The sequence below is a fragment of the Trachypithecus francoisi genome, unplaced genomic scaffold (assembly GCF_009764315.1).
Source record: "Trachypithecus francoisi isolate TF-2019V2 unplaced genomic scaffold, Tfra_2.0 Lachesis_group0, whole genome shotgun sequence".
NCBI classification, from domain to species: Eukaryota; Metazoa; Chordata; class Mammalia; order Primates; family Cercopithecidae; genus Trachypithecus; species Trachypithecus francoisi.
In genome coordinates, this window is record NW_022681453.1 from 25,637,584 (window position 1) to 25,664,041 (window position 26,458).

Genomic DNA, 26,458 nt, shown 5'->3' on the forward strand with positions numbered 1-26,458 from the left:
CTGCACTCCAGTCTGGGTGACAGAGTGAGACACTGTCTCAAAAAAAAAAAAAAAAAAATTAAGCTTATCTGCTATAACTCAGTATATACTATACATCAATAAAACCTACAAAATTAAGGTAATAATTTCATGCAAAATTATGGCACATTACAAATTTTAGCGACCTCTTCAACTCTCTTAAATACCCAGGTAACATTCATCTTTCTGGATTGTTATAAAACAATAATGAATGTAAAGGGTCTAGCACATAGTACCCTCTATTTACTGATAACTATAATCATTAGTATAATCATTAGTTTTTTTATTATTATTAGTGCCTCTTGTGAAACATGACAGTACAGCAAGTAAACAGATCACCCCTTATACATAGTTTCTTTAATTAACAGTTCTCTTAGAATATCCCATGTAGGATATGAGCCTAGATATCCTACAGCATTATTCAACTAAAGTTACATTTCATAGAATTATTTCCTGAGCTTTAAAATATCTGGGCCAACCTAATCTTTGATAAAGCATATAAAAACATAAATTGGGGAAAGGACACCCTATTCAATAAATAGTGCTGGGAAACCTGAATAGCCACGGGATCCCCATCTCTCACCTTATACAAAAATCACCTCAAGACGGATCAAAGACTTAAATCCAAGACCTGAAACCATAAAAATTCTAGAAAATAACATCAGAAAAAAAGCTCCTGGACATGGCCTAGGCAAAGAATTCATGACCTCAAAAGCAAACACAACAAAAATAAAAATAAATAAATGGGACCTAATTAAACTGAAAAGCTTCTGCACAGCGAAAGAAATAATCAGCAGGGTAAACAGACAACCCACAGAGTGGGAGAAAATATTTGCAAACTCTGCCTCCAACAAAAGACTAGTATCCAGAATCCACAATGAACTCAAACAAATCTGCAAGGAAAAAACAAATAATCTCATCAAAAAGTGAGCAAAGGACATGAATAGGCATTTCTCAAAAGAAGACAGACAAACAGCCAACAAACCAACGAAAAAATGCTGAACATAACTAATCACGGAAATGCAAATTAAAACCACAATGAGATACCACCTCACTCCTGCAGGAATGGCCATAATTTTCAAAAAAACAATAGATGTTGGCATGGATGTGGTGAAAAGGGAACACTTAAACTGCTTGTGAGAATGTAAATTAGTACAACCACTATGGAAAACAGTTTTGAGATTCCTTAAAGAACTAAAAATAGAACTACCATTCAATCAAGCAATCCCAAAGGAAAAGAAGTCATTATATGAAAAAGATATCTGCACAAGCATGTTTATTAGCAGCACAGTTCACAGTTGCAAAGATACGGAACCAACCTAAATGCCCCTCGACCAATGAGTGGATAAAGAAAATATGGTATAGAGACACCATCAAATACTACTTAGCCATAAAAAGGAATGAAATAATGTCCTTTGCCACAATTTGGATGGAGCTGGAGGCCATTATTCTTTTTTCTTTTTTCTAAGACAGAGTCTCACTCTGTTGCCCAGGCTAGAGTGCAGTGGCGCAATATACCACAACCTCCACCTCCCAGGTTCAAGCCATTCTCCTGCCTCAGCCTCCCGAGTAGCTGGGATTACAGGCACGTGCCACCACGCTCGGCTAATTTTTGTATTTTGAGTAGAGATGGGGTTTCACCATATTGGCCAGGCTGGTCTTGAACTCCCCCCAGGCTGGTCTTGAACTCCTGACCTCGTGATCCACCTGCCTTGGCCTCCCAAAGTGGTGGGATTACAGGCATGAGCCACCACACCCAGCTGGAGGCCATTATTCTAAGTGAAGCAACTCAGGAATGGAAAACCAAATATTGTATATTCTCACTTATAAGTGGGAGCTAAGCTATGAGGATGCAAAACAGTAACACAATGGACTTTGGGGACTCGGTGTGGGAAAGGCTGAGAGGGAGGTGAGGGTTAAAAGACTACATATTGGTACAATGTACACTGCTTGGGTGATGGGTACGCTAAAATCTCAGAAATCACCACTAAAGAATTCACCTGCGAGGCACGGTGGCTCACGCCTGTAATCCCAGTACATTGGGAGGCCCAGGCGGGTAGATCACTTGAGGTCAGAAGTTCCAGCCTGACCAACATGGTGAAACCCTGTCTCTACTAAAAATACAAAATTAGCCAGGCATGGTGGCACACACCGGTAGTCCCAGCTATTTGGGGGGCTGAGGCAGGAGAATAGCTTGAACCTGGGAGGCAGAGGTTGCAGTGACACTCGATCTCAAAAAAAAAAAAAAAAAAGGAATTTACCCATGTAACCAAATCACTTATACCCCCCAAAACTATTGAAATTTTAAAAATTAAATTAATTTTTTCTTTAAGAAAAAAATATCTACCCCAGACAAAGAGGCTCACGCTTGTAACCCCAGTACTTTGGGAGGCTGAGGTAGGAGGAGCTCTTGAGTCCAGGAGGTTGAAATCAGCCTGGGCAACATGGCAAAACCATGTCTCTATTAAAATTTTTTTTTAATTTTAAATTAGAAATCTCTATTGTCATGCTATTACTAGAAATATCAGGAAAAAACATGTAAAAACAAAGTGTAAAAGAGATAAATGATTTTTTAGCTCATGCAGGAATTTGGAGAAATATGTGAGAAATTATACTTGCTCATTCATTCATTTAATAAATAGCTGAGTACCTACAATATGCTAAGGAAAATTCTAAACATTGTAAACATAGCAGTAAATGAGACCCTGCCCTCATAAAGCTGGTATTGAAACTGAGGAGAGAGACAAAAGCACACAAATATGTACTCTGTTAGGTAGCAAAAAAAAATGCTGGCTGGGCGCGGTGGCTCACGCCTGTAATCCGAGCACTTTGGGAGGCCGAGGCAGGCAGATCACGAAGTCAGGAGATCAAGACCATCCTGGCTAACATGGTGAAACCCCATCTCTACTAAAAATACAAAAAAAAATTAGCCGGGCATGGTGGTGGGCGTCTGGAGTCCCAGCTACTCAGGAGGCTGAGGCAGGAGAATGGTGTGAACCTGGCAGGCGGAAGTTGCAGTGAGCCGAGATCCCACCACCGCACTCCAGCCTGGGCGACAGAGCAAGACTCTGTCTCAAAAAAAAAAAAAAAAAATGCTGAGGATCCCTTGAGCCCAGGAGTTCAAGGCTGCAGTGAGCTATAATTGTGCTACTGCACTGGGCATTATAGTGAGACCCTGTCTCTAAAGAAAAAAAAAAAAGCTATGAAGAAAAATAAAGCACCATAAAAGGAAAAAGAATGATGGAGCGTCAAGAAGAAGCCGCTATTTTATACAGAGGGGCCAGAGAAGGCCTTTCCAGGGAGGTGATATTCAAGGTGAGGGAAAAAACAAATGAGTTGTCAAATACCAGAAAAAGAGATTCCAGGAAGAAAAAACAGCAAGGCCATAAGGTGGTAATAAGCTTGGCATACTTTAGGAACGGCAAATGAAGTTGAAGTGGTGAGCAGAAATCAGATCATGTAGGACTTTATAGTTAATTATTGAATATCAGAAATACAGGAGGAATGTGGCCAGGCACAGTGGCCCACACCTGTAATCCCAACACTCTGGGAGGCTGAGAAGGGAGGATCACTTGAGGCAGGAGAATAGCTTGAACCTGGGAGGCAGAGGTTGCAGTGACACTCGATCTCAAAAAAAAAAAAAAGGAATTTACCCATGTAACCAAATCACTTATACCCCCCAAAACTATTGAAATTTTAAAAATTAAATTAATTTTTTCTTTAAGAAAAAAATATCTACCCCAGACAAAGAGGCTCACGCTTGTAACCCCAGTACTTTGGGAGGCTGAGGTAGGAGGAGCTCTTGAGTCCAGGAGGTTGAAATCAGCCTGGGCAACATGGCAAACCATGTCTCTATTAAAAATTTTTTTTAAATTTTAAATTAGAAATCTCTATTGTCATGCTATTACTAGAAATATCAGCAAAAAACATGTAAAAACAAAGTGTAAAAGAGGTAAATGATTTTTTAGCTCATGCAGGAATTTGGAGAAATATGTGAGAAGTTTGAGAGCAGCCTAGGCAACATGGCAAGACCTTATCTCTACTAGAAGGAAAGGAAAGGAAGGGAAGAGAAGGGGAAGGGGAAGGGAAGGGGAAGGAGAAGGGAAGGGGAAGGGGAAGGGAAGGAAGGGAGAACTATTGGTTACTGGGCTTAATACCTGAATGATGAAATGATCTGCATTTAAAAAGGTATCAAACAGTATCAAACAAAAAGAAGCCAGCCCAATGGGACTACAAAGGCACCTCTATAAGAGGCAGCTATGGAGAAAAAGTTGTAAGTACTTACATATTTTAAGCTTTTGTTTTTAAACAGGAATTACTTTAGCAAAGTATTTCTTTTAGCCATATAATTCTGAGCTTGGGAATTAATTCTACTTACCGTTCATTTTCTTTTCTATATTTTGAAGCTATGTCATTTAATAATATGCTTGCAAAGGCTTTTGCTTTATTTGTCAGGCCTGTCTTCAAATCTTCACAATCCAAACGCACCATAGGGTAATGAATCCACTGAGGCAAAAGCATTATTTCTGAGGCAAGACTGAAAAATTTTTCTATAAACTTGAAAAAAAGTGTTCAAATGAAAAAAAGTTTAGAACTTTCAGTGATAATATTGTATTGTTATGAAAGTCTTAATTATATAATATAAATACAACTTTATTTTTTGCTAAGTGACTAAAATTTTTTCCCTTGTTTCATACATATTTTTTCACCTATTCTTTCATTAAGGAATTTGCCAATCTACCAGTAAATATCGAATACAATACCATTCACAGTATCAAAATCTGAACATATCACAAGGTAAAATTTCCCTCAATAATTATTTCTTAAAACTATCCCCAGAGTCAACCCATTTCTCTGTTTAGAAACAAACTTATGGCCGGGCGCGGTGGCTCAAGCCTGTAATCCCAGCACTTTGGGAGGCCGAGACGGGCGGATCACGAGGTCAGGAGATCGAGACCATCCTGGCTAACACGGTGAAACCCCGTCTCTCCTAAAAAAAAATACAAAAATCTAGCCGGGCGAGGTGGCGGGCGCCTGTAGTCCCAGCTACTGCGGAGGCTGAGGCAGGAGAATGGCGTAAACCCGGGAGGCAGAGCTTGCAGTGAGCTGAGATCCGGCCACTGCACTCCAGCCCGGGCGACAGAGCAAGACTCCGTCTCAAAAAAAAAAAAAAAAAAAAGAAACAAACTTATATCATGTAACAATTTGCATAGTGGATAAATATTTGCTTTTGCCATTACTGATAGCTCATTAAAGATTCTATTTTTTTCACTTTACATCCACATGGTCAAGGATTCTAATTCAATCTTTAAGAAAAAAAAATATATATATATATAAGGAACTTATTGGTTTTTGTTAAAATACTCTAAGCCAGGCAAGATGGTTTGAGCCTATAATCCCAGCTACTCTTAGGAGACTAAGGTGGGAGGATTGCTTGAGCCCAGGAGTTTGAGGTTGCAGGCAGCTATGATGGCACCTTGCATTTCATGCTGGGTGACAGCGTAAGATCCTATCTTTAACAAAATAGTAATAATAATCCAGGAACAGATGCTCTGCAATTACCAAGATCCAAGATATTGGAATGTATGTCAACTTCTTAGTACCCAAACACTGGGGTAATTTTTAAAAATTAAACAAAGTAGTATCAAGAAAATCTGACAAGATATGTTGTACTTGGTAAAAGTGAAACACACTTACCAACTTTGGACTAACTTTGACTTAATTTCACAATCCACCTTTGATGTTTCTATCTGCCTTCCTTCTCACTCGATCGCCACTCTCTACCGAAATGGCCTATTCCTTTTATTCTTCCTTCAGGAGAACTTTCCTTTATGTTTCTCTCTCTCAATGCTGTCCTATTTTTCTAGAGTATCTAGGATGTGGTGAATTGGGTTTAAATTTTTCAGTGTTCAAGGGGGAAGATAATAATTAATTGATTCAAAGACTGTCTTAAGCACCTGCCTTGTTCTTGGTTGGAAATACACCAAATAGGCCAGGCGCGGTGATTCACGCCTGTAATCCCAGCACTCTGGGAGGCCGAGGCGGGTGGATCACCTGAGGTCAGGAGTTCAAGACCAGCCTGGCCAACATGGTGAAACCCCATCTCTACTAAAAATACAAAAATTAGCTGGATGTAGTGGCACACACCTGTAATCCCAGTTACTCAAGAGGCTGAGAATCGCTTGAACCTGAGAGGTAGAGGTTGCAGTGAGCCGAGATCACACCACTGCACTCCAGCCTGGAAGACAGAGCAAGACCCTATCTCAAAAAAAAAAAAAAAAAAAAAAAAAAAACATCAAATAAAGGATAGACAGAACTCATGGCATTGAAAAAATATGAATATGGATAAATTTTACCATGATGAAAGAAGAAAAACACAAAAGAATATATACAGTGCGATACCTTTCATACAAATTTACCATGGACAAAACTAAACTATATTATTTAAGTATACATACATAGGTGGTAAAACCATAAAGGAAAGCAAGAAATGTCAGGATAATAGTTACCAACAAAGACAGAAGAAAGTTGTAATTGGGGAGAGGCACGTGGTGGCTTCTGGGTGTTACAAAGTTCTCATTCTTAAGCTACGTGGTTATTACCACCTAGGTTATAATTACCTATCTGTCTATACATATATACTATGTATGTTATATTTCACAATTATATTAAATTTTTTCATGGAACATTTTAAACATACAAAAATAAGCAAAATGTACCCATCATCCAGTTTCAACAATTAGCAACTCAGCACCAACCTTTTTTTAACTATACTCCTAACCACTCCCCTGTCCTGTTTTATTTTTACACAAATCACAAGCATCCTATAAATTCATCTGTATATGCCAGGCATGATGGCTCATGCCTGTAAACCCCCAGCATTTTGGGAGACTGAGTCAGGAGGATTGCTTGAAGCCAGGAGTTCGAGATCAGCCTGAGCAACAAAGTGAACCCCCTATCTCTACAAAAAAAAATAATTTTTTTTTGAATTAGCCTTTCAGCTTGGGCAACATGGTGAAACCCTGTCTCTACAAAAAATACAAAAATTAGCCAGGTGTTGTGGTGCATGCCTGTAGTCTCAGCTATTCAGGAGGCTAAGGTGGGAGGATCACTTGAGCCCAGAAGGCGGAAGCTGCGTTAAGCCATGATCACACCACTGCTCTCCAGCCTGAGTGACTGAGACTCTGCACGAAAAAAAAAAAAAAAATTTAGACAGGCATGTTGGAATATGCCTTTAATCCTTGCTACTTAGGAGGTTGAGGTAGAAAGATCATTTGATCCCAGGAACTTGAGACTGCATTGAGCTATGCTGACATCACTGCACTCCAGTCTGGACAACAGAGACCCTGTCTCTAAAAAAATAAATTAAATAATAAGCCAGGTGTGGTGGCCCATGCCTGTAATCCCAGCACTTTAGGAGGCTGAGGTGGGCGGAGCACCTGAGGTCAGGAGTTCAAGACCAGCCTGACCAACATGGAGAAATCCCTTCTCTACTAAAAATACAAAATTAGCTGGGCATGGTGGCACATGCCTGTAATCCCAGCTACTCGGGAGGCTGAGACAAGAGAGTCGCTTGAACCCAAGAGGCAGAGGTTGTGGTGAGCTGAGATTGTACCATTGCACTCCAGCCTGGGCAGCAAGAGTGAAACTCGGTCTCAATAAATAAATAAGTAAATAAATAATAAATAAATAAGTTCATCTGTACAGATGTTACAGTTCATCATTCCTAAATTTCCCCCCAAATAGGCATACTAACCACAACTACAGTATATCAGAAACTGACAAAGAAATCCAGGAATATGTTACTAAATCTAAAAGTAAATTTTCAAATAGTTATATAAACTATCCCAAAACTATTACAAAATTCTAGAAAATGTCACTACAAAATAATAGACCTAAGGAAATAATCATTTTAAAAGTTAATGAGGCGGGGTGCAGTGGCTCACACCTGTAATCCTTGCATTTTGGGAGGCTGAGGCAGGTGGATCATGATCAGGAGATTGAGACCATCCTGGCCAACATGGTGAAACCCTGTCTACTAAAAATACAAAACTTGGCCAGGTGTAGTGGTGGGCACCTGTAGTCTCAGCTACTCAGGAGGCTGAGGCAGGAGAATCGCTTGGGCCCAGGAGGCAGAGCTTGCAGTGAGCCGAGATGGCGCCACTGCACTCCAGCCTGGGCGACAGGGCGAGACTCCGTCTTAAAACAAAAAAAAAAACAAAAACAAACAAACAAAAACTTTAATAAAACATATGCTTGGTCTTGATATTTAGGGCTTATAGATACTACAGGTTATACCCAGGCCACAAAAAATTTAGCTGGTAATTCACAGAACATTTATTGTGTTTATTCTCTGCATAGCACTGTATTGAAATATATGGTAAAATACAAATGAAAGAGAATACAGGTGGCCCTCTGTATCCACGGGTTCCACATCTGCAGATTCAACTAATGGCAAATTGAAAATATTTGAGAAAAGCCATAAAAATAACAATAAAATAATTCAAATAAAAAACAATACAGTATAACTCTTTATATAGCATTTATGTTGCATTAGGTATTATAAGTAATCTAGAGATAGTTTAAAGTATACTGGAGGATGTGCATAAATTATATGCAAATACTACACCATTTTATATGAGACTTGAGCATCTGCAGATTTTGATATCTATAGATGGGTCCTAGAACAAATACCTGCAGCTACCAAAAGACAACTATATGCCATCTCTGAATTTGTGAAAGTAATTATGCATTTATGCATTCACAAAATAGTTTCACGAAACCATAAAAACCAAATAAGGTAAAAAGTATGCATATTAGAAAAAAACCCATAGTCATCTCAATAGATGCCAAAAAAGCATTAAACAAACAAGTCTAAAGGTAGTGAGTTATCTCATTTGATTGTTCACAGTTAATCACAGATCAAACTGCTTGTTCTACTCTTTCCCCTTTCTAACTATTGGGTACTTGACCAGTCAAAAAAGAAAAGAAAAAAAGCATTTAACGAAACCCAACACTCTTTCATGGTAAAAACACAAACTAGGAATAGAAGAGAACATCCTCAACTTTCATAAGGCATGGTTAGGAAAAACCTACAACTAACATTATACTTAATGATGAAAAAATGAACATTTCCCTCTAAGATCAAGAACAAGATAAGGGCCAGGCACAGTGATTCGTGCTTGTAATTCCAGGGCTTTGGGAGGCTGAGGCAGGAGGATCACTTTCATCCAGGAGTTTGAGACCAGCCTGAGCAACATAGTGAGACCCCATCTCTACAAAAAATACAAAAATTAGCTGGGTGTGATGGCACACGCCTGTTGTTCCAGCTACTTGGGAGGCTGAGGTGGGAAGATGGCTTGAGCCTAGGAGGTCAAGGCAGCAGTGAGCAAGGTTCTACCACCGCACTCCAGTCTGGATAACAGAGTGAGACCTCATCTAAAAAAAAAAAAAAAGAACTTGCACTACATTGTCTGGGCACAGTGTCTCACGCCTATAATCCTGGCACTTTAGGAGGCTGAGGTGCATGGATTACTTGAGCCCAGGAGTTTGAGACCAACCTGGGCAACATAGTGAGACCTTGTCTCTACTAAAAACAAAAAAATAACTTAGCTAGACGTGGTGGTCTGTGCCTGTAGTCCCAGATACTTAGGAGGCTGAGGTGGGAGGATCACTGGAGTCTTGGAGGCTGAGGCTGCAGTGAGCTGAGATCACATCACTGTACTCCAGCCTAAGCAACAAAGTGAGACCCTGTCTAAAACAAAACAAAATATTGTACTACAGATACTAGCCAGTGAAATTAGGCAAGAAAAATAAACAAAAGGAACTCAGATTAGAAAGGAAGTAAGACAATCACTATTGCACATGACATGACATTGTATACAGAAAATTCAGGGCCAAGTGTGGTAGCTCTCATCTGTAATTCCAGCACTTTGGAAGGCTGAGGCAGGCAGATCGCTTGAGCTCAGGAGTTTGAGATCGGCCTAGGCAACATGACGAAATCCCTTCTCTCAAAAAATACAAAAGTTATCCCACCATAGTGGCATATGCCTGTATTCCCAGCTACTCAGGAGGCTGAGGCAGGAGGATCATTTAAGCCTGAGAGGTTGAGGCTGCAGTGAGCTGTGACAGCACCACTACAATCCAGCCTGGGCGGCAGAGCAAGACCCTGCCTCAAAAAAAATTTTTTAAAAAATGTTGCTAGAGATAAAGAGAGATATTTTAAAATAATAAAAGGGTCAGTCCATCAGAAAAATATGACATTTACACATATATAACAGAGTACCAAAATATGTGACACAGTAAATGACAGAAATAAATCATACTTTTTGATAGATTATATAATATTTGATTTTGATTGAGTATATAATATGTGAATTACATCTCAATAAAGTTGTTTTGTAAAATAAAAGCTAGAGTATCAGTATCAGTAAAAAACTTCAGAATAAGAAACATAATCAGGGGCCAGGCGAGGTGGCTCACGCCTGTAATCCTAGTATTTTAGAAGGCTGAGGTGGGCAGATCACCTGAGGTCAGGAATTCGAGACCAGCATGGCCAACATGTTGAAACCCCATGGCTACTAAAAAATACAAAAAAATTAGTTGGGCATGGTGGCAGGCACTTGTAATCCCAGCTACTCAGGAGGCTGAGGCAGGAGAATCACTTGAACTCAGGAGGTGGAGGTTGCAGGGAGCCAAGATCATGCCATTGCACTCTAGCCTGGGCGACAAGAGCAAGACTCCATCTCAAAAAATATATATATTTATATATTTTTAAATATATATTTGATATATATTTATATATAAATTTTATAAATATACAAATATATTTTATATTATTTTATATATTTTATACATTTATATATATTTTTAATCCCTGATTTTATATATATTTTTATATATACTTATATATATAAAAGATCAGGGATTTAAAAGATTATTTTTTATAATAATAATGTTCATCAAAAAATATAACAATCCTAAATATCTATGTATCCAAAAACAGAAATTCAATAGCCTGTGGCAAACTGAATCCTGTCAATGACCACTTGAGTGAACTTAGAATCATTCTGCCCCAGTCAAACCTTCATGAGAACATAGCCCTAGCTGATAGCTTGACTGCAACTTTATGAGAGACCCTGAGCCATAGGGACCCAGCTGATCCAAGGCTGGATTCCTGACCCACAGATAGTATAAGATAATAAAGTTTGGTATTTTAAGGCACTAAATTTTGGGGGTAATTCAGGTTTATCTCAGGAAAACAACATTGGGTTAATATTTGAACATCAATAAATATAATTCAAAATATTAACCAAAAAAAGAGAAAATCCATGTGATCAATTAAATATGTGCCAAAAAATACTTGACAAAATTCAGCGCCCTCCCATTATAAAAACTCTTGGCAAACTTGGAATAGAAGGGAATTTCATCCACATGATAAAGGGCATCTACCAAAAACCCAACTTTTAACGTATTTAATGATGAAAATCTGAATATATTTCCCATAAGACTATAAGCACAGCAAGGATGCCCTATCTCACTGCTGCTATTCAACACTGTAATGTAAATAAAAATTGCTATTAAAAATACTATTTTTTTTTTTTTTTTTTTTTTTTTTTTGAGACGGAGTCTTGCTCTGCCGCCCAGGCTGGAGTGCAGTGGCCGGGTCTCAGCTCACTGCAAGCTCCGCCTCCTGGGTTTACGCCATTCTCCTGCCTCAGCCTCCCAAGCAGCTGGGACTACAGGCGCCCGCCATGTCGCCCGGCTAGTTTTTTGTATTTTTTAGTAGAGACGGGGTTTCACCATGTTAGCCAGGATGGTCTCGATCTCCTGACCTCGTGATCCGCCCGTCTCGGCCTCCCAAAGTGCTGGGATTACAGGCTTGAGCCACCGCGCCCGGCCTAATACAAAAAACTAGCCGGGCGAGGTGGCGGGCGCCTGTAGTCCCAGCTACTCGGGAGGCTGAGGCAGGAGAATGGCGTAAATCCCGGAGGTGGAGCGTGCAGTGAGCTGAGATCCGGCCACTGCACTCCAGCCTGGGCGACAGAGCGAGACTCCGTCTCAAAAAAAAAATAAAAATAAAAAAAATAAAAATACTATTTATGGCCAGGTGCAGTGGCTCATGCCTGTAATCCCAGCACTTTGGGGGACCGAGGTAGGTGGATCACCTGAGTTAGGAGTTCAAGACCAGCCTGGCCAACATGGCAAAATCCTGTCTCTACTAAAAATACAAAAATTAGTTGGGTATGGTGGCAAGCGCCTGTAATCCCAGCTACTCGGGAGGCTGAGGCAGGAGAATTGCTTGAACCCAGGAGGCAGAGTTTGCAGTGAGCCGAGATCGCACCATTACACTCCAGCCTGGGCAACAAGAGTGAAACTCTGTTAAAAAAAAAAAAAAAAAAAACTATAAGAAAATCAGGTAAACCTGAAACATTTTAAGGGACAGATTTAGGAAAATATTTGCAAGAGCTGTACAGTGCAAACTACAACTACATTGCTGAGTGAAATTAAAGAAGGTCCAAATAAATTTAAATACATACTATGGTCATGTATTAAAAGCTTCTATTTCAAGATGGCAGCTCTTTCCAAATTGATTCAGAGATTCAATGCAATCCTAACCAAAATCTGAGCTGGCTTCTTTAGGAATTGATAGGTTGATTTTAAAATGTATATGGAAATGCAAAGCACCTAGAATAGTCCAAATAATTTTGGAAAAAGAACAAAGTGGGAGAACTTGCACTACTTGATTTTACAATTTACCATTAAACTACAGAAATCAAGGCAATGTGGTACTGGCATAAGAATAGATATATAAATCAATGGAAAATAGAGAATCCAGAAATAGACCCACAGATATAGGATCAATTGATTTTTCAACAAACATGGCAAGATACTTTAATGAGGACAAGACAGTATTTTTGACATATGATGCTGGGGCAGCGGGATGTCCACATGAAAAACATCTGAACCATGACCTATATCCCACACCACGTACAAAAGTTAACTTACAAAGGGTCATAGACCTAAATGTGAAAGTTACAACTATAAAACTTCTAGATGATCACATGTGTTGTTTAGGGATTCTAAGAAAAGCTTCTAGAGTAAAACATAGGAACAAAGCTTTATGATCATGGAGTAGGAAAGATTTGTTAGGACACAAAAAGTATGAACCTCAAAAGAAAAAAATTGATAAACTAGAATTAATTATAATTTAAAATGTCTGCTCCTTGAAAGACATCGTTATAAAAATAAAATGTCAAGGCATAAACTATGAGATAATATTTGCAAAACTATTTCAGATAAAGAACTTTTACCCAGAATATATAAAGAATTCTTAAAACTCCATAACATTGATTATAACAATATAGTCCAATAAAATACATCCATTATAGTTCCACAATAAAACATAAAAACCCAATTTAAAATGTACAAACAATTAAGAGACACTTTATTTTTATTAATAAAAAGATACACAGATGGAATGTGACATTTTAAAAGATGCTAAACATCATTAGTCATTAGGGAAATGCAAATTAAAACCACAATGGGATACCAATACACACATGAACTTAAAAAGGCTGGTAATCTAGATGTGAAAGTGCAGTGGGAAAAAATAAAACAATAATAAAAAGTAAAAGACTGATAATCCCGAACGCTGAAAAGGATGTGGAAGAACTGGACATCTCATACACTGCTGGTGAGATTGTACATGACATAACAACTTTGAGAGAAATTTAAGCTTCTTCTGTTTTTTGAGACAAGAGTTTTGCTCTGTCACCCGAGTTGGAGTGCAGTGTCATGATCATAACTCACTGCAGACTCAAACTCCTAGGCTCCGGTAATCCTTTCACCTCAGCCTCCTGAGTAGCTGAGACTACCGGTGCAAGCTACTATGACTGGCTTAACAATTTCTTTAAAAGTTAAACATACTGGCCGGGCGCGGTGGCTCAAGCCTGTAATCCCAGCACTTTGGGAGGCCGAGACGGGCGGATCACGAGGTCAGGAGATCGAGACCATCCTGGCTAACATGGTGAAACCCCGTCTCTACTAAAAATACAAAAACTAGCCAGGCGAGGTGGCGGGCGCCTGTAGTCCCAGCTACTCCGGAGGCTGAGGCAGGAGAATGGCGTAAACCCGGGAGGCGGAGCTTGCAGCGAGCTAAGATCTGGCCATTGCACTCCAGCCCAGGGGACACAGCGAGACTCCGCCTCAAAAAAAAAAAAAAAAAAGTTAAACATATACTTCCCATACCACGCAGCAATCCAACTCCTAGAAAGAGAAATGAAAGCATATGTTCGCACAAAGACTTGTAAACAGAAGACCATAGTAACCTTATTCATAATAGCCAAAAACTGGAAACATCTCAAATACCCATACCCATCAAAATGTGAATGAATAAAGAAACTGTATATCTATACAGTGAAATACTACTAAGCAATAAAAGAAATAAGCTAGACTGGGCGCGGTGGCTCACACCTATAATCCCAGCACTTTGGGAGGCCGAGGTGGGCGGACCATGAGGTCAGGAGGTCGAGACTATCCTGGCTAACAGGGTGAAACCCCTTCTCTACTAAAAATACAAAAAATTAGCCAGCCGTGGTGGCCGGCGCCTGTAGTCCCAGCCACTTGGGAGGCTGAAGCAGGAGAATGGCTTGAACCTGGGAGGCAGAGTTTGCAGTGAGCGGAGATTGCACCACTGCACTCTAGCCTGGGCAACAGAGCAAGACTCCGTCTCAAAAACAAAAACAAAAAACACACATATACACACAAAAACAAAAACAAACAAAAGAGGAATAACTACTGATACACACAACATAGATAAATCTCAAAAACTTTATGCTAATAAAAGAAATCAGATGCAAAAGAGTATATGTATTTATGACTCTATTTATCTGAAACTTTAGAAAACAAAAACCTAATCTATAGTAACAGAAAGCATGCCAGCAGTTTCCTGAGGTCAGAGTTGGGGAGAATTGACCAGGACGGGGTATAAGAAAACTTTCTGAGGTAGGAGAAATGTTCTACATCTTGATTCTGGTGATGGTTACATGAGTGTACACATTTGTCAAAACTCATATATAACTGTACAATTAAAATAGGTACATTTTATTGTATATAAACTAAATCTCAAGTTGATTTTTTAAAGTTAATTTCTCTTGAAATCAATAAAGAATTTTTAAAAGGGATGGAATGACAAATAAATATAGCAAAATCCTAGAATGTAGGTGGTATGCTTTGTAAAATTCCTTCAATTTTTCTGTACAGGCTGGGTGTGGTGGCTCATGCCTGCAATCCCAACACTTTGAGAGGCCAAGGTGGGAGGATTGCTTGAGTGTAGAAGTTCAAAACCACCCAGGGAAACGTAAGGAGACCCCATCTCAAAAAAAAAAAAAAAAAAAAAACTTTAAAAAAAAATTAGCCAGGAGGTGTACGCTTCTAGTCTCAGCTACTCGGGAGGCTGAAGTGGAGGACTGCTTGAACCCGGGAGGTTAAGGCTGTAGTGAGCCATGATCATGCCACTGTACTCCAGCCTGGGCAATAGAGCGAGACTCTGTCTCAAAAAAAAAAAAAACAACAAAAAAAAACTGTATATGTTTAATATTTAAGATGTTAGAAAAATTAAAATGTATAAAATATACATTTAAAAATCTAAACAGTCAATAGAAAGAAGGAAAATGAAGAAATATTAGGCTAGTTTTAACCAATAGAACAAGGTCTCTTGAGGAGGTACGAGTCTTTTCTCTTTCAATTGCCTTTTCCCCACTACTACCAGAAATCTTTTTTTTTTTTTTTTTTTTGAGATGGAACCTCATTCTGTTGCCCAGGCTGGAGTGCAGTGGCATGACCTCTGCTCACTGCATCCTTCGCCTCCCAGGTTCAAGCAATCCTACTCCTCAGTCCCCCTAGTAGCTGGGATTACAGGCATGGACAACCATGCTTGGCTAATTTTTTATTTTTAGTAGAGACGGGGTTTCGCCATGTTGGCCAGGCTGGTCTCGAACTCCTGACCTCCCATGATCCACCCACCTTGGCCTCCTAAAGTACTGAGATTAAAGGTGTGAGCCACTGCACCTGGCCCAGAATTATCTTTCTAAAACTCAGATCCAAATAGATTACTTCCATGGCTAAAAACCTTCAGAACAAAGTACAAACTCTTGAGCAAAGATACTCCAGGATTTTCCCATGTGGCTCCAACTTACACTTCGAACTTCATCATATTCTAAATCTTCCATGTACTGTGTCCCCGTTACCTATTATTTAACTATTTTCGTTCATTTATGTTCTCTGAACACCTTGGTTCATGCTACATCCCCTCCCTTCTCCACCTATAAAATCTACTTCAAAGCCCAACTCACATTTCACTTCTTGCATAATATCTTCACCAATTTCCCAAAACAAACAACACTTTGTCCATATCTCTATTCTAGTACTTATCTCAATACTTCATAATTGTTATTTCCATGTCAGGCTTCCAGGCCTAATATAAGCTCCTGAAGACCATGGTTGTGTATTTTTTTTTAGACAGGGTCTCGCCCTGTTGCCCAGCTGGAGTACAGTGGTGCAATCAGAGCTCACTGCAGCCTCAACCTCCCAGGCTCAAGTGATCCTCTTGCCTCAGCCTCCTGAGTAAGAAGGACTATAGGCATGCACCACCATACCTGGCTAATTAAACAAACAAACAAAAAAAAAACTTTCGTAGAGACAGGGTCTCACTATGTTGCCCAGGCTGGTCTCAAATTCCTGGGCTCAAGCAATCCTTTTGCCTTGGCCTTTCAAAGTGCTGGGATTCCAGGCAAGAGCCACCATTCCCACCCTATCATTTATTTTTGCATCACCAAATCTTGCTAGGTGTCTGAATGTGATAAGGAAATTTTTATTGAATTAATAAATGAGTAAATGAATGACTAAAGAAATTATAAGGTAAGACAATGAGTTTTGCTGAAATTATATTTTAAATAAGAAATTCTATTTAAGCATTTACTTTTAGAATGGAAAGATCCTAATGTTACAAAAAATTCAAAACACATTAATAAAAACAGAATTACCACTTACCTCTGTATATTCATCAAAAGTATGATCTTCTGTCTGAAAAGTCTCTATATTCTCAACCGCAGTCCCATCAAGGAGCCAGTTATATTTTTCAACTGAAAATTAATAATCTAATTAAAATCTCAGTAATACCCTTTTTAGAAGATAAAACTTTTTTTATATGATCATGGAATGGGGAACCAACTCAATTAAATATTATTAATAAGAGTATTAACACATATGATTTACTATATTTTAAGAAAATGGGTAGAATAAAAGCAAACCAAGTTAAACACAGACATTTTAAAACAAAGGTAATAGAGTATTTGAGACTTTTAAGAATGACTTGGGGTACAGATACACCAATTAATAGAAGATGTTGGTTAATAGAATGTCAAAGAACAACCATACATCCTGACCTCACACACACGTGAGGAAACTACAGACCAATAAAATTGAGCTACAGCCTCTTTGAAACTATTCTCAGAAATTACCTTGCTTTTACCCTTGAATTATTCCAACATTTCTTCTCTCTGCCTTTGACTTTACCACCCTGCTCCAGTTCACACACACCCTTTGGACTGGACAACAAAATGTATTGGGTTTGATTCTTGATTCTGCCAAAAGCTACGCCTATGCTCACTTCTGGCTCTCCCTGTCCTTTCATGGCAGCCCCAGGCAAACAGACATCTGACCAAATTCTAGCACAAATAAAATGATGACAAAATGGTATAATATTATATATGTCATACACACCATATGTCTCATAATGTTTTCTTGCACCTTCTAAGTTCCGATGTACTGCTGCCTTCAGTGTATCAACAGCCCAGTGTAACACGTGTTCAGGAAGTTCTGTGTCAAGATTTACTGGTGTTGAAGTTCCTGATAGCCAAGAGGGGACTGTTTGGACATTCTAACAGAAATAAAAATAACAGCAATGTATATAATAAATATCTAACTGTATAATTAATCTATATGTAGTTTTTTTTTTGAGACGGAGTCTAGCTCTGTCACCCAGGCTGGAGTACAGTGGTGAGATCTCGGCTCACTGCAACCTCCGCCTCCCGGGTTCAAGCGCTTCTCCTGCCTCAGCCTTCTGAGTAGCTGGGATTACAGGCAAACGCCACCACACCCAGCTAATTTTTGTATTTTTAGACAGGGTTTCACCATGTTGGTCAGGCTGGTCTCGACTTCCTGATCTCGTGATCCGCCTGCCTCGGCCTCCCAAAGTGCTGGGATTACAGGCGTGAGCCAGCGTACCTGGCCTATTTTTTGTATTTTAGTAGAGATGGTGTTCCACCATGTTGGTAAGGCTGGTCTCGAACTCCTGAGCTCAGGCAATCCGCCCGCCTCGTCCTCCCAAAGTGTTAGGATTACAGGCATGAGCCACTGCGCCGGGCCTATATGTAGATCTTATACTATATTTTTAAACATTCTTTTCAGATTTCAGTGGCCGAAGAAAAAATAACTTGATACAAAATAATGATTTAAAATTGTATAGTTTGTAGTCTAACATAAAACCAGTTGGGCCAGGTGCAGCAGCACGTGACTATTGTTCCAGCTACTTGGGAAACTGAGGCAAGAAGATCACTTGAGCCCAGGAGTGAGGCAGCAATGTGCTATGATCATGTCTGTGAATAGCCACTATACTTCAGCCTAGGTCAATAGTGAGACCCTGTCTTAAACAAAACAAAACAAAGAAAACCTTAAGTTGCGTTAGTTTTCTATCATTCAACAAATATTTATTGACTAATTATTTATTGACAAATAAATATTTAACAAACATTTATTTATTTATTTATTTATTTATTTTTGAGACGGAGTCTTGCTCTGTCACCAGGCTGGAGTGCAGTGGTGTGATCTTGGCTCACTGCAGCCTCCAACTCCCTGGTTCAAGCGATTCTCCTGCCTCAGCCTCCCGAGCAACTGGGATTACAAGCACGTGCCACCACACCCATCTAATTTTTGTATTTTTAGTAGAGATGGGGTTTCACCATGTTAGCCAGGATGGTGTCGATCTCCTGACCTCGTGTTCCGCCTGCCTCGGCCTCCTAAAGTGCTGGGATTACAGGCGTGAGCCACTGTGCCCGGCCGACAAATTTTTATTGACTAATATTTATTGACAAAGTAATTATACCAGAAAGCTCTACAAAGAACAAATATTAATTAGATCTTGTTCTTAAGAAGCTCACAACTCAATAGAGATGAGAAATGCAAAAAAAAAAAAAAAAAATCAATTCATAGCTACAAGAAAAGTTCTAAGAAGGAAGATGTCATCTCCAGCCAAGAGACTTTTTCAAAGAGAAAGCAATTTCTAATTTAAAATAATTGAGGGAGGAAAATAACACAAAGAGTCATAACATTTTATGTACATATACACTTCATAGAGATTCGACTCAAATAATTTAAAATTCTTTAAAAGAGCCACATAAAGAAACCCAATGGGTAAAGATGTAATACCTGCAGAGCTTCAGCTATTCGTTCTACCAAACTCAAAACATTATCTTCCAAATCTTGAAAGGTAGGATAAAATTCCATTTTGTCATCATCAAATGTTAATTCTATCTTAAATATTGGCAGCCTTTCTTGATCTTTTGGGTCAAAGAGTTTTACAAATCCTTCTACAGTTCTCCTTAAGAGATCCTTTAGCTGCATGATATAAATCATTATTACTTTAGAGAGTACAAATTCAACTTTTAACTAACATCAGTAAAATGATTATAATTGTCTATATCTGATTATAATCGTCTATAATTAAAACATCCTATCAATCCATTTAATCTTGAAAATTATCTTCATTCAGCATACTATATATACATGCGTATACACACACACACATATATATACATATATATATATATACATATATTTTTAAGACAGTGTCTCACTCTGTTGCCCAGACTGCAGTGCAGTGGTGCCATCATAGCTCACTGTAACCTTGAACTCCTGGGCTCAGGCAATCCTCCTGCCTCAGCCTCCTGAGTAGCTGGGACTACGATGCATGCCACCACACCCAGCTAATCAGCATGATATGTTCTTATTAATTTTTAATATTTGTGGGTACATAGTAGGTGTATATAAAGGTTACATGAGATATTCTGATATAGGAATGTAATGTGTAATAGTCACATCAGGGTAAATGGGATTTCCATCACTTCAAGTATTTATCCTTCGTGTTACAAACAATCTAATTATACTCTTTTAGTTATTTTGAAAGGGATGATTAAATTATGTTTTGCTGTAGTTACCCAGTTGTACTAGTAAATATTAGGTCTTATTCATTCATTCTTTTTGTTTGTTTGTTTGTTTGTTTTTTGTTTTTGAGACAGGGTTGCCCAGGTTAGAGTGCAGTGGCAAGACCTCGACTTACTGCAACCTCTGCCTGCCGGGCTCAGGCCATCCTCCCACCTCAGTCTCCTGAGTAGCTGGAACTACATGCACATGCTACCATGCCTGGCTAATTTTTGTATTTTTTGTAGAGGCAGGGTTTTGCCATGTTGCTCATGGCTGGTCTCAAACTCCTGAGCTCAAGTGACCCACCTGCTTCGGCCTCCCACAGTGCTGGGATTGCAGGCATGAGCCACCACACTCAGCTTATTCATTCTTTCTAACTTTTTGGTACCCATTAAATATCCCCACTTACCACCCCCCGTGTTCACTTGTCCCACTACCTTTCCCAGCCTTTGGTAACCATCCTTCTACTCTTTATCTCCATGAGTTCAACTGTTTTAATTTTTAGCTCCCACAAATAAGTGAGAACATACATTAACAAATGTAACCTAAAACAATAAATAGAACATTATATGCAAAATCTAATTTTGTTTTTGGTTTTGGTTTTTTTGTTTTTGTTTTTGTTTTGAGACAGAGTCTCACTCTGTCGGCCAGGCTGGAGTGCAATGGCACGATCTCGGCTCACTATATCCGTCTCCCGGGCTCAACGGGCTCAAGTAATTCTCTTGCCTCAGCCTCCTGAGTAGCTGGGATTATAGGTGCCTGCCACCATACCTGACTAAATTTTGTAGTTTTAGTAGAGACAGGGTTTCACCATGTTGGCCAGGCTGGTCTCGAACTCCTGACCTCAGGTAATCCACCCACCTCGGCCTCCCAAAGTGCTGGGATTATAGGTGTGAGCCACTGTGCCCAGCCTGTTTTTGTTTTTTAAGACTGGGTCTTGCTCTGTTGCCCAGGCTGGAGTGCAGTGGCACAATCATAGTTCACAGTAGACTCGAGCTCCTGGGATCCGGGACTCAAGCAATCCTCCCACCTCAGCCTCCTGAGTAGCTGGGACAATAGGCCTGAGCCACCATGCCTGGCTAATTTTTTATTTTTTTTCTAGAGACAGTGTCTCACTTTGTTTCCCAGGCTGGTCTTGAACTCCTGGGCTCAAGTGATCCTCCCACCTTAGCCTCCCAAAGTGCTGAGATTACAGGCGTGAGCCACCACACCCAGCCAAACCTTAATTTTTTAATAGAATATCAACAATCTTAAAATGGAGACTCAGAATTTTTCACATTCTTTAGTAATTCTGTCCCTGGTACAGAAAATGTTCCAAAAGATCAAACAACATGGTAAAGACTGAAGGGAGGGGAGGCCTGACAGCCAGAGGTAAAGGTGTAATGGGGGGACATGCACATGGAATGAGGTACAGTGGAATGCCAGAGCTAGCTCCTGTTCTCTCAAGAGTCAATTGTTAAATATTCAAGAATTTTGTGAGCCAGTTGTTAAACTCTTAGAAGCTCGAAATTTACCACGGTGGGAATATTTACACCACAGAAGTCAACAAACACTACAAATCAGGGTAATTTTCTTTTTTATTTATTTATTATGTTCTGACAGAGTCTCACTCTGTTGCCCAGGCTGGAATGCAGTGGCACAATCTGGGCTCACCACAACCTCCGCCTCTCGGTCTCAAACTATTCTTGTGCCTCAGCCTCCTGAGAGGCTGAGATTACAAGCATATGCCACCATGCCTGGCTAATTTTTGTATTTTTAGTAGAGAGGAGGTTTTGCCATGTTGGCCAGGCTGGTCTTGAACTCCTGAGCTCAAGTGATCCACCTGCCTGGACCTCCCAAAGTGCTGGTATTATAGGTGTGAGCCACCGTGGCCAGCCTAAGGGTGATTTTCTTTTCTAGAGAGCCATATTTCTAGCACACTACTGAATGAAAGTAAAGTCACTGGAACTTAGAAATGTGCACAAGGAGCTTCTAAAATACGAATAATGCTCTTATAGAGAACCAACTGTTGGGAATTTCCCCAGCAGACAAACATGGTTCTAAATTATCTTCAAGACATTCCTCATCTCTTTACTTTTATTAAATAATCACAGTCCTCTTAAGAGGGTAAAGGTAGAAAGGAAACCATGTATATTAGTTACAGCATTACATACTAGATATTAAATATGTATATTATCCTTTTAAATATGCAAGACAAAATTCATGGAATTGTTGGAGGTCTTTACCAAAAGGGCAAGTTTTTCTTCAAAACTATTTTTCTAGAATTGTATATCTACAATAGTAAAAATTTGGGGAGGCCATAAATATAATTTCATAAAATTAAAAATTCCCTATTTGTCATTTAAAGATTATCAATAACTTTAAAAATTTTTTCCACCGGATACCTCTTATACAATGATCAATAACATTTTAAACCAAGATTTTACTGAGAACAAAATGAGAATCAACCAACTCGAAGTTTAATAAATTCAAAAATATGTTACCAGAATAATTCTTTTGTTAACATACTCCAAATAAAGCTATAATTAACTTATATATATCCTTTAGGCATGAGCCAAGTAATTACTCATAATACTAACATATACTTCTAGATTTCCTTTCATTTTAGATAGTTTCAGAAACTCAGTATTTTTCTGCTAAAATTATTTAAATAAAATTGCATGAGAAATATTTTAATTTATTTCAAAATAATTACTTAGCACTATGTTTACATAGAATTCTATTTAAAATACTGAACTAATTTTAATAACATTATCATTTGATATACATAAAGTGTATTTACCTGATTTGACATAAGTGTGGAAACACAGCTATAAAATGCATCCAATTTTTCAGGTTTAACACCTTCTAGTGCCTCCTTCTTAGTAAAGAGATTTATAACCTTTGGATACCATGTATTCATTATCTTCTCTTCTGCTTTTCTAGTTTGTATTGATAGATCAGTTTTCAGTGATTCACAGTCAATTGGACCTTTAGCTCTATTTACGAGAAAAAGAAATACGGTTTGAAGCAAATGATACATATTGGTCTTAAAACACAATTGTTGGGCCGGGCACGGTGGTTCACACCTGCAATCCCAGCACTTTGGGAGGCTGAGGCAGGCAGATCATGAGGTCAGGAGTTTGAGACCAATCTGGCCAATGTGGTAAAACCCCATCTCTACTAAAAATACAAAAATTAGCTGGGCATGGTGGTGTGCACCTGTAATCCCAGCTACTCGGGAGGCTGAGGCAGGAGAACTGCTTGAACTAGGGAGGCAGAGGTTGCAGTGAGCCAAGATCGCACCATTGCACTCCAGCCTGGGTGACAGAGCAAGACTCCATCACGAAAAACACACACACACACAATTGTTGAAACAAACAAGATACATTTTTTAAAACTCTAAAATCTAGAGAAAAGTGTTGAAGATTTAGGGATCTGTTTTAGAAATTATACAGTCAAAAATATAGACTCAAGCAAGGAGACATTCAAATTTTAAATTTAATTAATATATACAGGATTTTACCTAATTCCTGTAAAGTCCAACAAAACTGTATCAGCAAATGTTGTATAACCAAGGTCCAGTAACATTTTCATAGTTGGATGAACAATGTACAAATTAGAGAATATTTGATTTCTTGCCTGCACATAGCTAGAACGCCAAGGATTAGAATAATCCAGGCCTCTGGAAAAGCAAAACACCATATCGAACATGATTATAATACACCCTAAACTTTAGGAAATAATGCTTATAACATGAAATTAGTATTGAAGTGAGAAAACTGGGGCTTGAGAAGAGGGAACTGTGGTCAGCAATGGGAACCTTAAGATATACGCATTTAATAAAAACACATCAAGAACTCAATACTGCATTATCTTCAGAGAGAACATAAATAATTTGTGAGTAAGGCAGACTGATGGGCCAGATCTGAGAGCTCTGCTAACTTCCACTGTGCTTTGGCTCAGGTATCCCAGGCGAAAATGAAAGAACACAGTCTTTAGGACTAAAGAAAAGGGCTGGAGAAATCTGTCTGGCATACACCAAAGCTTATCAAGGCTAAGTTAAGTTATGCATTCATAAAGATCTCCCCAGTTATGCATGCAGAACTAAACAAGCATAGTAGAGAGGGTACCTCTGGGGGAAAAACAAGAGTACTTTCTTTTTTTATGTGGTCAAAATACCTTTGAGCATCACAACTGTAGACTTGAATATAAGATCAGTTTATTTTTTATCTATATCAAAAATTGGATGAAGTACTGTTTGTAAACTAATTTACTCACACAGGAGATTCAGGTAAAGGACCTCCTTCATCTTCAAGCCATTTAACTGGTGGTTTCACAAGAACACTCTGCACTAAAATACACAGACATTAATGCTTCTTGAAAATCTCTGCACAATCTATTAATATCAAAGTTTCTAACTTTTGGTTTTGGATGGTATAGTTTACTATGCATTAAAAGGAATGTAAGAAAAAACTCCTTTATCTGAAACAAAATCAAGTTCTTGGTACTATTTTGGCCTTACTTTAGAGGAGAGTTCAGATAAATAAAAGCTTTAATAAGATCTTAGTTTTTCGCATTCCGTCTACTCAAAAGTCACTAGCATGGCCACTTAAAAAAATGCATTTCATAGTGGCTACCAGAGACTGGAATGTTAGTCACAGGCTACAAAATTTCAGTTAGATAGGAGGGAACAAGTTCAAGAGATTATACAACATGGAGGCCGAGCACGGTGGCTCATGCCTGTAATCCCAGCACCTTGGGAGGCCAAGGAAGGCAGATTACCTGAGGTCAGGAGTTCGAGAGCAGCCTGACCAACATGGTGAAACTCCATCTCTACTAAAAATACAAAAATTATCTGGGTATGGTGGCAGGCACCTGTAGTCCCAGCTACTCGGGAGGCTGAGGCAGGAGAATCGCTTGAACCTGGGAGGTGGAAGTTGCATTGAGCCGAGATTGTACCACTGCACTCTAGCCTGGGCGACAGAGTGAGACTCCGTCACAAAAAAAAAAAAAGAAAGAAAGAAAGCAATTATACAACATAGTGACTAGTTAGTAACAATTTATTGTGTCCTTGAAAATTGTCAAAAGTAGATTTTGTGTTCCCACCCCACACAAAAAATGATAAATGTGGGGGGAAAATGCATCAGTTAATTAGCTCAATTTAGTTATTCCACAATGTTTCATATTTCAAAATGTATTGTACATGATAACTATATACAATTTTTATTTGTCAATTTTTAAAAAGGAAAGTTTATTCTAAAAAATAGCAGATTATACCCCTAATAAATCTCCCAAAACACATTAGTATTTTCTAGCAAACCTATAAATAGTATAGCTAAACTCATAAAGACAAAGTAAAAAGTCAAAGAGATGTTAGCTAGTTAAAAAAAAATACAAAAAGTACCCTTAAATTGTAAGGATTTTGACTTAAGTACAGGCTCAAAATAACAACTTTAAATAAAAATCGTATCTAAGAAATACAAATAGTTTGGGCTGGCCTGAGTGGCTCAGTCTGTAATCCCAGCACTTTGGGAGGCTGAGATGGGCGGATGGCTTCAGCTCAGGAGTTCGAGACCAGCTTGGTCAACATGGTGAAACCACATCGCTACCAAAAAATAAAAAAAATCAGCTAGGCATAGTGGTGCGTGCCTGAAGTTCCTGGTACTCAGGAGGCTGAGGTAGGGGAATCGCTTCAACTCAGCAGGTGGAGGCTGCAGTGAGCTGAAATAGCACCACTGCACTCCAGCCTGGGCTACAGAGATCGTGTCTCGAAGAAAAAAAGAAAAAGAAAAGAAAAAATTGATATAGTTTAAATATATAGTGTTCATTATTCATTTTGCTTATTTCTATTTTTGATTCAGTGGGGTTGGGGGGAGGCAAAGGTGAAATAAGCGTGGTGTGTGTTAGATGCTACTTACCCAAATATCTCTTCATGCTGTTTTCAAAGTCACTTGACACCTCATTTATAAGACTTTCAAGGAGTTCTTCTCTTTCTTTCCCTTCCTTTAAAGACTCAGGTATCAGCCTTAACATGTGATCCAGCCATTCCTGCTGAATAGGTACTATAGGACTACTTTCTACACATTGCTTCATATAAATGTAGTTGAACTGAGAACATAAGAAAAAATTAAATGTTCTGCATGGTTGTATCATTTCAGTGTAATTCCTGAACTCTCTCTTCCTAAGACAACATTTT

The 26,458-nt window shown here is 38.9% G+C and overlaps 1 protein-coding gene across 1 annotated transcript in view; it reads right to left on the reverse strand.

The window, feature by feature from the left end:
* DNAH12 (dynein axonemal heavy chain 12) overlaps positions 1–26,458 on the reverse strand; it is a 236,638-nt gene that overhangs the window by 175,566 nt on the left and 34,614 nt on the right. Inside the window, exons 4-11 of the mRNA XM_033210211.1 lie at positions 26,181–26,370; positions 24,541–24,613; positions 23,786–23,944; positions 23,063–23,258; positions 19,507–19,695; positions 17,803–17,959; positions 17,071–17,162; positions 4,397–4,575 (exon numbers count right to left, since the gene is read on the reverse strand). Of these exons, the coding sequence (XP_033066102.1) occupies positions 4,397–4,575; positions 17,071–17,162; positions 17,803–17,959; positions 19,507–19,695; positions 23,063–23,258; positions 23,786–23,944; positions 24,541–24,613; positions 26,181–26,370 (1,235 nt within the window). The remainder of the gene's footprint in view (positions 1–4,396; positions 4,576–17,070; positions 17,163–17,802; positions 17,960–19,506; positions 19,696–23,062; positions 23,259–23,785; positions 23,945–24,540; positions 24,614–26,180; positions 26,371–26,458) is intronic.